At 34.8% G+C, this 15,556-nt stretch overlaps 1 protein-coding gene across 5 annotated transcripts; it reads right to left on the reverse strand.

The window, feature by feature from the left end:
* LOC109830552 (adenylylsulfatase HINT3) lies at window positions 1,476–15,322 on the reverse strand. 5 transcript variants are annotated; one of them, XM_020397842.1, is made up of 7 exons: window positions 15,032–15,322; window positions 4,921–4,976; window positions 3,880–3,937; window positions 2,705–2,775; window positions 2,007–2,072; window positions 1,841–1,909; window positions 1,476–1,774 (listed from the first exon to the last, which is right to left on the reverse strand). In XM_020397842.1, the coding sequence occupies exons 1-7, from the start codon at window positions 15,209–15,211 to the stop codon at window positions 1,753–1,755; spliced, it is 522 nt and encodes a 173-aa protein (XP_020253431.1). In that variant the 5' UTR covers window positions 15,212–15,322; the 3' UTR covers window positions 1,476–1,752. The 5 variants fall into 5 exon arrangements, with proteins under 5 accessions (XP_020253431.1, XP_020253432.1, XP_020253428.1 ...); XM_020397843.1 differs by having other exon boundaries at window positions 1,841–1,894; window positions 15,032–15,320; XM_020397839.1 differs by having other exon boundaries at window positions 2,007–2,050; window positions 2,709–2,775; window positions 15,032–15,317.

Below are 15,556 nucleotides of genomic sequence, written 5' to 3' on the forward strand. Positions count from 1 at the left end.
ACCTTTTCTCTTCTTCATATAAATCCTTTCTATAAAAATTTGATGAACAAAGTTGCATTTTAGGAAATCTTTAGAAACCATTTAGTTACCAAAGTGCATTGTTAGATGGATTCAATAAACCATTTAGTTACCAAAGTGTGCTGTTAGATGGATTCAATAAAGTTTTTTTCGTAAATTTGGTGAACCAAACAGCCGCTTATCTTCCTTTAAGAAATTGAACGGTGACCATTTTTAAAATATAATAATCTAATTTTTTTTTAAGATGATAATTGACAAATTGAATGTATATGCACCGTATCCACGTACGTTACACTCTGCATGTCCCTTATGTGCTTGGGGACATAATTTAGATTAAATGGCTTTTTTTATTCTTTCAACACTAGTATTAGTCGGTTATAATGACTCATTAATTGAGATGGACTTGGTTAACCTACCTCGGCCCAATTGATTGAATAAGATCAATCATGTTAACTTGAATCTCTCTTTCTAATGTTAGTCCTTTTCATATCTTCAAATCTGTCCCTCAAATATAAGGTTTCTGGATTCTTATAAGTTAATTCTAAATTAATCCCTCTGGTTGCTACTGCTCGTCTCCATTGTTCCTGTTAAACCTCCAACACGGCAACACGGTTTTGTTCTGTAACCCTAAAAAACAATAAGAAATTCTCTAGATTCTTGATTGTAAAGAATTCCAACAATTATTTATAAAAATTAATAATATTGGTCCACCTGCTAACATTGCATAATCAGCTGGACAATAAAAGAGATTCTCCTTTATGACACAGAAAACGACGAGAATTTTCCTGAGCAGAAATGTGTACTCGGTCCCATCACTGACTCGATTTTGGAGGGGGGGGGTAAGAGGGGCCCACTGCTTTACTTGCATGCCATGAATTTTTTCCTCTGTGCGTCGATGCATGAAAGAGAACAACCACGCACCGAACTGGCTCCCAATGCATGCAATTCCACAGAAAAAAGTTATAATTACTAATGGCAGTAGTTAAGAGCTTAAGAATCATCACGGAAGTTTCTTCTGCAGTCAAGAAACCAGGGCTCACAGTTCTTCGCTAGCTGTTGCGATTGACTATCCAGGTTGATCATTGTGCGGATAGTTTTAGAATTGTTTGGACTGTGTAATTATTCCTTGATATTTGAACTGCTATGATGCATTTCAAAATTATATCCATCTCCGAAAATTTCATTTGGAAATTGGAATGCTTTTCCATTTGAAAACCTCCCAGCAGAGGCAGCCTTGATGTGTATCCACCTGTCAGTACGAATCTCAAGGCAAATCTAATAAATATAAAAATCGATGGATAAGAGTTCTTATCAACTTAAGTTCACACAAGAGTTTTACGATATAATTATACATGGAGAATAAACTTCTCACTCAAATTCAATTTAGTTCAAGCATTGCAGCCTCTTAACTGGTCTAAACAAGACTTGCGACACTCAAGAATTCTCAATGGAAAATACTATGAACAGAGAGAATAACGTCTTCCACTTTACATTAATGATCCAGGGAATATTCTATTACACACAGTTGATGGCAACCAATGCGAGTCCAATCGGAATTTCTAAAACAAATATGCATATTTGCAACACCCATAAGATACAAACAGTGTACATATTCTAAGCTTTAACAGTTCTTCGTGAGAATAGATTCACAACTGCAGCAACTATCATCTGAAGGTGAAGAATAAAGCTGTCCTTTGATACAATCAACAAGAACAACAGTATTCTGGTTATATATTAGGGGTCGCCTTCTCGAATTCTGTTCATTTTGACACAATCAGTAACGATCTTAGAATTTGGAAGAAAGTAATTTAGTCCCTCTTACCTCTGAAGGCCACAACTTGTCTCCTGATTTACGAGGAATGATGTGGAAATGAGTCTGAAATCGAAATCTCTTTGTAAAGTTAAGTAGATGACAAAAAAATGATTAAATAATGGAGGTAGTAATATTGTTCTGTAGAGAAGTTATCGAACTTAACGTGAAATATTACTTGTCCTGCAGCTGATCCACTGTTAACCAGCAAGTTGAATGAATCTGCATTCCTCGTGCAATCAGACTGATATAAGTAGAACAGTTTAAAAGAGGATTGAAAAGATAACAGAAGAATCAAAGCACAAAGATTCAGTCTTCAATATTTATACCAGTAAATTTTACAAAACTTACAATACCTAAATCTTACAGCACCAAAGCCTATGAAAGTAATATAGCATTAAGAACCCAAAATGTGGACATGGCATGACATGCATCTTCGTAATAGTTCATAAATAAATAAAAAAGACACTTCAATGACTATGACATCCAGTTTGAGCAACAGTTGTTTATATGCATATATTACAGTTCTTTCATATACATCCATGAGCAGAAAAGAATTATTGTTATGCTTGTGAAGGAAAATATTTTGACAGTTGCATTATGTTTCACTAAAGAGAATTTCATGACACTCGTTTTAGTCAACGATTTTAGAGGAGAAGAGTGAGGTAAAGTAAATGCAAATGATGGTAGGTCATAATTGAGAAACTGAAGGGAAAATACACTTTCACAATTGCTTATTTCCTTTCAACAGATAATCTAGCAAAAGAGGTATGACTTCATTATATGACAGAGCAAACCAAAACAATTATAAGCTATATAGATAAGGAAACCCTCTATGAGGGTGATGAACTGTTGAGGAAATATAATTTTCCATACCTACCACTTTGAGTAGCTTTCATAATTGCATTGCTGAGAAAAGGTACTTTGGAGCACATAGCTGCTACAACCTGCATTTCAGTTTATTAGATGACTTTAGCTTTTTGTATTTTGTGAATTTTCAGGTTCAATGCTCTTGCAAACATACAACTGCTATGCATGAAACACAAAAAATTCAGAAGTTTTGATAGTATGTGCACATGAAAAGAGGGATTTGACGGAAAAATAATAAACATTTGAAAAGGGATGTAGTTTGAAGTTTAGAATAGCCGACTAGGATCTAATCAACTTCTTGGACTTTTAAATTCAACTAATCTAACACAGTTATGAACTGTTTGTTTCATTTTTATGCAAAGCCACAATGAATCAATCGACCACCTTCTATAGCTGACATTTATTGCTGCTGTAGTTAGAACTACTCAAATATGCTGCTTAGACAAATTATTCCCTAGATTATTGACTAAGAGCTTTCCACCAACATAAGGAATAATATCAGTTGACATGCATTGCGAAAAAACGTGTCAATTCTTCCAAGGAACTTTGTGATCGAGAACAACCTTCATCTTGGAGGTGAAAGGATTAGTTTCTCCGAATGATGATGAGCTGACTCATCTTTGTTGATGCTTAATCCCTTTTGAAAACATTATGCAACTATATACGGATACAATATTAGCTTTCCAAACTCAAATACTAGAAACATGAATACACTACATTTAATGGTACTGTTGAGGTAGAAATATAGACACAAGAGAGCATTTTCAGAAGCTAAGATATTTGCAAGCAACAAGACCGACTTAACAATTGTAATTTGCAATATCATGCAATCAATGGGAACTAAATTCCCCGAAAAATAGGAAAAGCTAAACAGAGAGTTCTGTCCCCAAATACTATAAAAGTAATCATCCATCACCGTAAAAAAATCGAAGTTGAGGACAAAATTCTCAATAATCACAATATCTGAGACACTTTTAAGTTATTCATTTGAAGCAAGTATATTATATTTCTATTTGGGTGATGTATAGCAAACAGAACATTATGTGTGAGGGCTGCCTCAAGTTTCAAGGAGCAATTACAGAGAGGAAAGTTAAATGGTATGCTGGAACCAGAAATATACCATTGGTACAACAAATTAATCAAGTAATGTGAAGCATGCTTATGGAAATAATGAGACTCACTAGTGCTGGAGTTGCATCCAAAGAAGGATAATGAGATTTTGTAATGATGAGAGAGTGCCTACAAAAGGAAAAGTAGGAGAGAAAAATCAAGGAAAAATTTGTTAAAGTAACTAAAAATATAATAATATACTCACAACACTAGTTACAAGGTACAAAAGTTGAATAAACCAAATATGGAAGTATCATAAAGGTTCACATGAAAGGTAAGAAAATTTAATCGTGTTAGATGCTCTACAGAGAACAAGATCGTATTTCAGGATATGTTTATTTGTTTTTCATTTTTTTTATTTTTTTTGGCCAATCATATAGCACATGACATATAATTTAAGAGAAGAATACATGTTAATGTTCTCATCTAAGACTGTTGTCAGTATATCTCATGAGAATGAAGAGATAAACTGGTTTTAAGATGGAAACAAAAATGTGCATATAGCATATGTTAGTATATATCTTTACGGTAAATATTAGATTGTACTTCTCAATATTTTTGTATCACCATTAAGCTTATCTCTAGAATAAACTGTTTCTTTCCTCATGACTAGAATATAAGCATGAGAAAAGATAATGCTCCTCATAACCATAGTCATGAGGAATTTAGCTGCTTAGATGTGCTTCTTTTACCACTTCCTGTCATAGAGGAAGAGGAATTCAGAGAAAAGGCGACTAAAATTCAATACGAAAATTCAATACTCGGAAGATACAAAATCAATTATAACCAACTGGATATGTTTCTAGTATACTAGATGATTATTTCTCATCTACAGGATTAAGACCATAAAGACCTAAATTAACAAACCCTCACATGAGTTATGAGTACAAACTCGGTCTTAAGCAAGACAATTAAATTTTCTGAACATGAATTTTGGTTTGAGCAATAAAGAAGTCCTAGAGCAGTTCAACATGAAAGGTAACAGCATAAAGTGCAACTGAACAAGAAATCAGCAATGAGCAAGTGCTGAGCAAAAACTTTCAGTCATATACATTGAGGAATTAGTCATCACAAAGATTCATCACATAGATTTGCAGTACAGAATACCTTACCCATGAGTTAATGGATTGGAATCCAAAATGCAAACACACATATCATCCTCATAAAGCTGTATGTAAAAAATAATCAAGTGATTAGAAACAAAGATAACAGACTCCAATTCTGACTTATGAACTTCCAAAAATAAGTTTATTTCCTGTGATGTTTGAGTTAATAAATTCAGGAACAATAACAAGAGAGCAGCTTCCAGATTCAAAAAGAGCAACTCTTCTTGTGCATAAATAAAGGGAAAACAGGAGCAGGAAACACATGGATTATTTTGCTGCACAGTTAAAAGTGTAGGTGCACATTGCAAACTGACCATATACTCTTCTGAGCAGGCAAAACAAATTTAAACTGGACTATTTTCGCAAAAATATTTTGCCTTTCTTTCCAACTTGTTCATATAATTCTCCCTCCTCCAAGTGAATAATGTCTAACATGTCTTCTAGATGTCTGACATGTCAGCTTAAAATCTTAAATTAGTAACAACTTGACATCCAATGTGGAAAAAAAAAAGGCTAGCAATCGGATCATAAATACGGATAAAACAATGGAGGTTCTTTATACATGCCTACATTTCCTGCAAGCTTCAGTTACATCTTCATTAACACATGATGTACTACATTTTCTCCAACGCCATTCCTCCTCAGACCCTCTCAACTTGACTGATATGTATTGACTAGAAGTTGAAGAAAGACTAGAATATTGACCAATAGCACTGCATACAAAAACATGGAACAAGACAAAGGAGCAAAAAAACCAAAAAAATTAACGTGATTCAAATTTATGGCTACATATACCAGGCACGAGCCTTAACATCCAACTATTAAAAAGGAAGGCAAAAATACATATTCTTTCTCTCATCATAATTGATCTATGTACAGGGGCAGATCTAGAAACTTTGGTCAGTGGGGGCCAGTGTTTTCAAAGGCGCGTGCCTCATGCGCCTTACGATGCGGGCAGTGACGAAGTGCCCCACATCTGATGCAGCAGCGTCTTTTGCGCCTCATGTAGATCCTTACTTTGTGCAGGGTACATGTAGTACATATGCTCATATAGTATTGTTTGTTAACATTTCAATCGAGTCTTTATACTTGATATTTCATATCTTGATATTTCATATCCCAAGAAGCAAAATAAATCTATTAGGCCTTTTTAATAGTCTTCAATTGAGAATCATTACTAATCTTTTGCTTGGATATTAGTCTTGATTTAACATTTGATTTGAAAATTTATGAATTTTGCTACTATGTTGGGTGTTAGCATTAGAAATCAAGGCATTATATTGTGATTTTGTAGTAAGATATTAGTTATCATGATATTTTTCATGTATATTCTAAAAACATGTTCTTTCGTGCTTGATTACATATATTAAAAAATTATGTGTGCGATGTGCGCCTCGCATCACTCGAGCGCGCGCATCGCGTTGCGTCTTGCACATGTGCGCGTAAAGATGCTTTGCGTCCCACATTGCGCCTCGCACATTGACAACACTGGTGGGGGCAAGATTATATGCCTACAAGTATAACTAGTATATGATATTTTTAGCTAAATATTAGGAGTTTTTCAATATTAATGCACCAAATCTTTCATATTATAGAATTAGTCCCCCGAATCTTCATATTTTGAAATTAGTCCCCCAAAGTTTGAAGTGCTTTGAAATTAGTCTCCCAAATCTTCATACTTTGAAATTATCTCTCAAGTGTTTTGAAGTTAGTCCCTCTAGTTAGTACCGGGTTGAAAGATAAGAGCTATGTTTGAAAAAGCTTTCTTAAAACTCGCTTCGAAATATTTTTTAAGGGTAAATGCTTTAAAACTCAAGAGTGAAGATATTTATCCCTTGAAACTTACGCCTCATCACTTAAAGCATAATCAAAGTGTGTGTTTTACGCTTTTTAAAGCGCTTTTCTTTTGAAGTGCACGCTTTAGACAAAGTTGGGAGGATATAAAAAGTTTTTTTACTAACATTAAAGTAGCCATGTGTATCTTCAGTATTATACATGTAGTTTACTTTATTGTGGTTTGCGTCTATACTTCACATATTTAGTTCTTATTTACTAATCATGACATGAACGTATCTATTTGTAAATTTTTTATACCACGATATATTATATATTCATAATTTTTATAGAATTTAAAATTAAAAATGTTTAAGAAGCTTACGCCTCACGCCTTGCTTCATTGAAGGTTCCAACGCTTCGCCTTGCGCTTCCTCTTTTTTAAACATTGGATTTTGGTGACTAATTTCAAACACTTAAGGTATTTAGGAAACTTATTTTAAAATATGAAGATATGGGTGACTAATCTTAAAGAATGACGGATTTGATAGACGAATATCGTGAAAGCCTAATATTAATGACGCTAATATAAAATGTTCTATGTAGAAATAAGATAGAGTCAATAGAAATACCTTATTACAATTCTTTACAATTGTTCCTTCCACATTGCTCGCAATTCGCGAGTAGACTTCTCTCCCGATTACAGAGACGGAGTGAAGGCTGGAAGGGTTTTCGTTTCAGAATTTGGTGGAATCGATTATCATGAGAATTTAGGTATGAGGTCAAGCATTTTGGTAAGTGGTTTGAGTTTGGTCTATTTAGGCATTTATTTTCAAAACTCTTAGGCTAAGAGGTCAATAAGATTAAATAATTAGAGGCGAAATTAAAAATAAGAGCCTAATATTAAATATTAAGCTTACAGGATTAGTGGGGGCAATTGTTCTCACCGCCCCACCTTGTGTCCATCCATGTATGCATATTAGCTGGAGCGTATGCATTGTGCATGCCCAGCTTATAACAAATAAAACTTATTCGTGTTTTCCCAAAACATTTAGCTGATTCTTTGAGGATACATGCCCATCCATCTTCTCACGAATTAGATGACAATCTCAATATGCTTGCTCTTCTCATAAAACATAAAATTCTCAATAATATATATAGTGAACTTATTATCGACATATAATCTCATAAAGAAGTTAGGAGGAAAACGAATCTCTGTCAAGAGGTCTCTCATTCAAACTAGCTCGGGTCACGTTCAACATTTATCGATATTCAAGCTCTACACTAGACTGAGAAACCACACTTTATTTCTTTATTTTCCAAGACACAAGATTTCCCCAAGGAAGGCACAATAGCATGTACTCGCTCGCTTATCAGAAGGTGATTCTACCCAATCTACATAAGAAAACCTACAACACTTCACAGTCTAAATAGAGAATTTTCTTACATGGAGCTTTCTAAGTATCTAAAAATCCTCTGGACGACCTCAAAATGAATCATCCTCGGTGTCAAAAGAAACTGGCTAACTTTAGGGAAGAAAGAAGTTGGCTGCAAATAGGTTTACACGATAAAGTTAAACCCTGGTTGGGTCGCTTGCTCACTTGAAGGCGAGACTAGTTGTAAAAGGATATTCTCAAGTGTATGAGCTTGACTATCAGTCTATCTCAATACCTTCTCTTATGTCGCCAAAATGACTACAGTGCGAGTTCTTTTCTTATTAACTGCGACATTTCTCTACTTCTTTATCAGTTGGACATTAAAAATGTTTTTCTCAATGGTATCCTAAAAGATGAGATTTGCATGGAGCAACCATCAGGCTTTGTTGCTCAGAGTGTGAGAAGGTATGTAGGCTAAAAAATTACTCTATATAGGATTAGGTTGTTAGATGAATAGCTAGGATTAGCGGAAAGGGGAAAAAATATAATGTGTGGCTTTGACACCATGTGAATTTAGTAATCAGAGAGAAAGAATAGAGATGATTTGATCTCTCCTTTATCAGTTAATTTAAAATAAGAGTGTTAATACACAACTATCCACAAGTAATGTGGGACTAAACCAATAAGACCAACTCTTCACAACACGAATAACTAAGGCAATAAGCAGTGAGCATTGCATATACTACTACAAAAGGTCCTCTTAGCAACATTTGAAATGGTTTCCTTTTAAAACCTCAAACAATTTAACACAAATATTAGATATTTTCTTTAAAAAAAGCGTGAGAAATAAAATTTTAGGGCACCGCTTATTTCCTTTTGGTGGGAAAATAAAATTTTTTCACTCTTCTTCACCGTTTATGACCCTACTTCAAGGAACAAAATAAATAGAAAAAAATCCTAATCTTTCAGTTTACCTCTTCATCGTAATAGAGAGAAAAAGCCCTATTCTTTGGGTTTACCTTCTCTTCACTGCTTAACCCCCTTCCTCTGTTTCTACGTTGTCTTCTTGCTTTTTGCGAAACATTATCTGTCTGACCCCTTCCCTTCTTCTCTCCGCCTTGATTAATCCATGAAGGTATTTGGCCAGCATGGCGATATTTGGTCAATTCGTTCATCTCCTCTCTTGCTTAATTATTTGAGAAAACTGATGTAGATTGTTCATTTTTTGTTCCTCACCAATTTTAGAATTTTATGGTCGATTGCAGACTGGGATGTGCGAAAAGATATGTTCATTTCTAATCAACAATTTTATCTTGTTGGTTGATTTACTCCATTTCTTTGATAAAAATGAGCTTCTATGGAGTTTGGTGTTGTTGCCATATGGAACAAGTTGATTATTTTATAGAATTTGGTCAGTTTTGATACTTGTTTTGTATGTATTTTGGCTTCCTAATTCCTGATTTCTTAATTATTTCACCATGCCATTAAATTTTTTCTTTTAAATTGTTGAATTGTTCAAGTACTTTATGATCTCAAGAATTGTATGTAATATGACCTAGGGTTAAGTCCTTATGATGGAATCGCAACAAAGTAGTCATTTTTTCAAATATCCTCGTATATCAGTCTAATATATCTTTTTATAAGGTTCGCTGCAAATTGATATGTTCTCAATATCATTTAACTCTTATAAGCAATTTTCGGGTGATATATTCCCAACATGGCCGATAATATGTTGGTCGATATATCCTTTTGTATGGCTTGTCACGTAACATATAGTTCTAGAAAACTTTTTTAATGCTTTTAGCAAAAATTCTAGCATAATGAATTTTTTTAGCAAAATTTTAATAGGCTCCTTTTCTGAAGCAAGTTTTTACATTTGGTTAATGATCATAAACATATATTATTTGTAGTTTTCTATGCTTAGATCTCATTAAATATGTTTAGATTATATTTTAGGATAATATATTATATATGCAAATCATCAAACGTAGCTCGCTGATATTTACTATATATCATCGGCTGACATTTTCCCGATATCCGATGTTTAATACCTTGAAATTTGTTTCCCAAATCTTTTTTTTTTCTATTTTTTGTTTTATATCTCATATGTTTCCTTCCAAATTAAGGTGTAACTCTTAGTTACAAGCTATATAGTATACAAAATGCCTGAACCAAAATTTTGTTCTTCTACAGTACAGAAGCACATAATATAAGTATGCATTGTAGCTTTGTCGAATCAATATTGATTGCATATTTTCAATAACAGGTTGGGATGATGCTTCTCATACTAAAACTATTATTTTAATGGAGTTATTGTGTTTGTTTACGACTTCAATCCTAGTGTTCAATTCATGTTTTCTTTATTAATACCTCTATTTTTTACAACCTTTTTATAAAGAGGACCCGATAAATTGAAAATTTATGATCTTGATCTAAACAAGGTGTTTCTCGTCGTCTACTTTAGTCCTTCAACAAGTAAAATTATTACTTAGATTTTTTTTGTTTCATGATTTGTTCATTTTTTTTCTTTTTTTGAAGTTACGTGTATGTTTTAATTCCTTAATTATTTTATTCTCATACTTAAATCATGGCATGAGAGGTCTTAATTGATGTTTAATAGTGCAACATACGGATATAGATCATAGATTTGAATGTACTGGTAGAAAGATATTATCCCAAAAGTTAAGACATGAATAAATTCAAGATATGATAATATTAAAAATATGCATGTGTTCTAATGTTGATAATCTATATCATAATAAATTGAGGACATGATAATAATAACAATGTCTCAAAATTGCCACAAAAACAAATGACCAAATTTATAATGTTTTATTGTAGATCTCAACAATAAGATACTTCAATTAGCAAACAGGTCAGTATTTATGTTCACTTAGACGAGGAAGTGATCAAACTTTCTTTTGCTCCCCTACCCGGTGCTACATTTTATTTAGTGTTTGGTGTTAACGGTTACAAATTTAAAACCGGAAAGCTATCAATATTGCACGAGCAATACAAAACAGAGGTGTTATGACTGTGGGTGATGAGAATAATTTATTTTATAGGTGTAATCAATGAAATATTAGAGATAACAATACTAAAAATGAAACTTATTGCTTTATTTAAATGCACTTGGTATGACTATAAAGAAGTATCCAGATGGAAGAAAGACAATCATAATCCAACATCTAACAATGCATCACAAAAGAGCTATAGTGATAAGCCATTTATCTATCCAAGACAAGTAAAGCAGGTATATTACAAAGGATTTTTATAAATCCTAATTGGAGTGTTGTGTGCAAGTGAAAGCCAAGAGATACCTATGAAGTTCTTGAGTGTATCCAAACAGAAGATGATGTTGAAAATGAAGGTGTTGATCTCATTCAAGGTATTGATCTGTGTTACTGTGTACACCTCCAAAAGATATTATAGCTGATGAAGGTCATATTGAGTGGGTTAGAGAAGATATGAGAATTGGCACATTTGTTTGTAGGAAAGATCTAAATGAGGCAAATAAGACAAAAAGATTACAAGTAGTTCATATATTATTATATCTTAACTGAGATTTTATTCTCAATTTATAGATTGAAGATGTTCTGCTTGAATATATCCATTGTTAGATGTGATAAATATTTATCAATATTGATGATAGGAATTTTTTCAAGAAGTGGAACAGACATCCTCGGAAAGAAGAAAATGCTATATGCTGAACCCTGCACACAAAACTTTGATAACACAAATAACTCTACCCAATAAATTGTCATCAAAAAACAATCGATGGAGGTAGTTGTCTTATTCATTGAAAATAAGAGTTTCATTTCAGCCTACTGAGTTTTCCATGTTTTTCATTGCACTCTGAGAGGATAACTTGCGATGAGTGCGATGAAGACTTTGTGAACTATATAGACAATCATGACAAGGTTTTTTTAGAATATATATAAAAATTAATTTATGTGGATGTCTAGGTCACAGAATGCTCTAACTTAATCAGAATGATTATTTTTTTGAGGTAGGAGATGCATGATTATGTGGTTGAACTTATTGATTTGCAGAATTTTCATAATGAAAAACCTCTTGGAAAAAAAGGGAATAGACTTAACATTCAAGTTTGTTAAATTCCGCTATCCTTTTGTGTGTATACAAGTTGTTCTTAGATGTTTAAAACTATAACTATTTGTGAAGAGTGTCAATAACTATTAAAATCTAAATCTGAAAGAGCAATGAAATTTCTTTTTCTGTTTCTAATCTCCAATACTTTGCGCAAGCATGAGCATGATATGGATGGAGGTTTTAAGGTGATTGATCGCAAAGGGAATATTATTTTGGTGCAATGGAGTAGAAAGGAGAATAGCCATGAGCGAGACTTTATGAAAAAAGGGTTGTGTGAGCTAATGCATCAACAAGCACAAGGAGTCTCAAATGATGATGAAAACTTAAAAAGACTTTACCCCTCTAAATTACTAACTATTTGGAGGACATCTCTCTAAGTCTTAATCTACTTATTTTCCTTCATGTGGATCACCAATATGAAGATTTACATTCATTCTTGATAACTTGATGTTTGTAAGTTAAGGAATACAGTGAGATATTGGTTTGTCTTCAATTTTCTTTACTAGTTAGTGCTCTTATCTTATATTGAATGAAGAAGCTTGTCCAAAAAACGTCGAGCACAATTTACCCAAAATCCCTTAAACTTTCAAAAATTTTCTTCCAATAACTAACCCAAGACAACTCACCCTTAAAAGCCAGCTTGTAGATGGAGAGAACCTAAATCCCTTATAAACCCTAATCAAGTCACCTATACAACCGATGTGGGGCTAAGTGAACCCAAACATAGCACCACACCTTCAATCTCGACGCCCACGTAGGCTGGCTTAGCACTACTCTAGTCTCGGTCAAACACTGCAATCCCGGCACCATCCCTTTGGCTTTGCACTAATCTAGTCTCGGGCGAACACTGTAATACTAGTGTCACCACCTACGTTGCTCGATTGCAACTGAAAGGTGGTGGGACGACTCTGATACCACATGTAAGGGACCCAAAAGAACTCACCTCTAAAAGCTGGCTTGTACATGGAGGGAACACAAATCCCTTATAAACCACACCAAGTCATCTATATAACCGACGTGGGACTAAATGGACCATAACACACCACCACACTTCCAATCCCGACGTCCACACAAACTGACTGTGCACTAGTGTAGTCACGGTCGACACTGCAATCCCAACATCACCCCTTTGGCTTTGTACTAAACTAGTCCTCGGCGAACACTGTAGTACCTATATCACCACTAGAGCCATTTGCAACCGGAAAGTGGGGTCGGCTCTGACACCGCTCAATGCTACAGTCATATACTCAATATTAACCAAGCAATCAGTTATAAGGGGGTAGAGTCACCTGAGATCTAGGAATCTCTTGACCCATAATAAAAATACCTCAGAGCAACGACTACAGCATTAGAAATCCAATAGTGGCAACGAATTGAGCATACAACACTTTCATCAAAACTCCACACCTATCAATATGAGCAACAAGCATAGATACAAGAACATAGAAAACGAAGAATGTATTGCTAGTGAAAAGACCAATCATGTTCCAGATCGATCAAACAACATAGTATCTAGCGTGCTCGCTGGGGCTCATTGTCAACAAACCAAGAAATGTCCTACAAATTAACGCCACAACTTACGTGAATGCCAATATAGTTTGCCTTAAGCTACCTAATAGGCATAAAGGCCTTACTGAAAAAGTGCCTACCCCCCAAGAGCTCCCACAATAGTAGCTGTGTAACTTGAACATTACCAACCCATGAACCACTTGCATGAGCGACCAAGTCAGACATGAGGGCCTCGTCACCATGATCTAGAATGCGATAACAAAAAGATTGCCAAAGCTGAACTTAATCGAAAAGGCCTCCCAACAGCCCCCACAATAGCTAGAAGCCTAGAATACCGTATTGATGTGTCAGTGGTTCTTCCTATAGAAAATTTAAGGCAAACTATATCGACATTCATATACGATATGTTAACAATGAGCTCTAGTGAACAGGCCAAATACTACCATGTATGGTCGATTTTAATCGCAATTGGCCTTTTCGCTGGCAACACATTCATCGGCCTCCATGTTCTTGTATATTTGCTTGTTGCTCATGCTGGTGGGTAAGGAGTTTTAAGAAAAGTGGTGATATGTTATTTTCATTGCAACCATCGGATTCCTTATCAGTGTAGCCATTACTATGGAGGTTTAGCTATGGGTCAAGAGACCCTATATTTCAAGTGGCTCTACCCACTCATTGATTGATTGCTTGGTTAAGATTAGGTATGCGACTGTGGCATTCAGTGGTATCAAAGCCGACCCCACCTTCCGGTTGCAATTGAGAGGCGCCAGTGGTGATGCCGATACTGTAGTGTTTCGACCGAAACTAGACTAGTGCACAGCCAACCCGCGTGGGTGCCTCAATTGAAGAGTCGTGGTATGTTAGGGTTCATCTAGTCCAGCATCGGGTATATGGGTGACTTGATGTGGGTTTATAAGGGACTTGAGTTCCCTCCCACTACAAGCTAGCTTTTTAGGGGTGAGTTCTCCCATGTCCCTTACACTTCCCCTTGCTCAAATGAACAATTTATACACAATAAAATCCTGGTTTCCAACTTTTTTTTGTATCCCTAATGCTCTGAGACAAAACCAAGTAACTTCTTCATTAAAAATCCCTATTGGACATTCTCACTTCACCTCACCGCTTAAGAACCTACTCATAATAGTCAAATTCAGTAACTAACCAGACATAACCCAACGTAACAAACCCAACAACTTAAAAAAACAAAAAAAAAGGCAAACAAACAATGAACTCATAAAGATTAACAAAAAAATTACTCTAATTAAGCAAAAGGGCATCCGGGTCATGACCCCAAGAATCAAACTACCAAAATCCAACAAGACCCATAGATTAAAACAAAGAAATCAAACCTTAAACGCTTCGGACTCTCCTCTACTGATGCTGCAAAAGACACAAGGCTTGTCCTGAGCTCTGTTATCACTAGAAACGGCAGAGGGATGGAGAGATCCGGGCCGTTGATGAGGGAACGGACAGTGGGGATGGAGGTGAGAACAGATGGTGCTCAGCCGTCGTCGATGGCGCTGGTCCATTTCTAGCGAGGATGGAACAGAATCGCCATAGCTCCTCCCCCTTTTTCTTTTTGTTTGTTTATTGTTGTTGTTGCTGTCAGCGTTTTATCTTGTTTTTATGTCAGCCATGTTTGTGGATTGATAAGAGAGTGAAAGGAGTAAAACGTTTTGGGCCTGATCGGGTATATTTAGGATTTGGGCTCAGCCACAAAGGCAGAAAAAATTAAAATGATTAGAAATCCTTTACATTCTTGATAGAACTACAAATTTATTATGCGAATCAATGACATCTCTATATTCTCCGTAGAGATAAAGTCTATAAATTTTATTACAAGGATTAATAACATCTCCTTTTTGTAGGAATTA

Source organism: Asparagus officinalis, chromosome 2 (assembly GCF_001876935.1).
Source record: "Asparagus officinalis chromosome 2, Aspof.V1, whole genome shotgun sequence".
NCBI classification, from domain to species: Eukaryota; Viridiplantae; Streptophyta; class Magnoliopsida; order Asparagales; family Asparagaceae; genus Asparagus; species Asparagus officinalis.

What these genes read in the sequence shown, in the direction of transcription:
- LOC109830552 (XM_020397839.1), bottom strand. Translation starts at nt 15,211, where the DNA reads ATGGACCAGCGCCATCGACGACGGCTGAGCACCATCTGTTCTCACCTC. An exon ending in TCCAATCCATTAACTCATGG is followed by an intron (nt 3,938 to 4,920) that starts GTAAGGTATTCT and finishes TTCCTTTTGTAG; the next exon opens with GCACTCTCTCATCATTACAA. An exon ending in TGGATGCAACTCCAGCACTA is followed by an intron (nt 2,776 to 3,879) that starts GTGAGTCTCATT and finishes ACTGAAATGCAG; the next exon opens with GTTGTAGCAGCTATGTGCTC.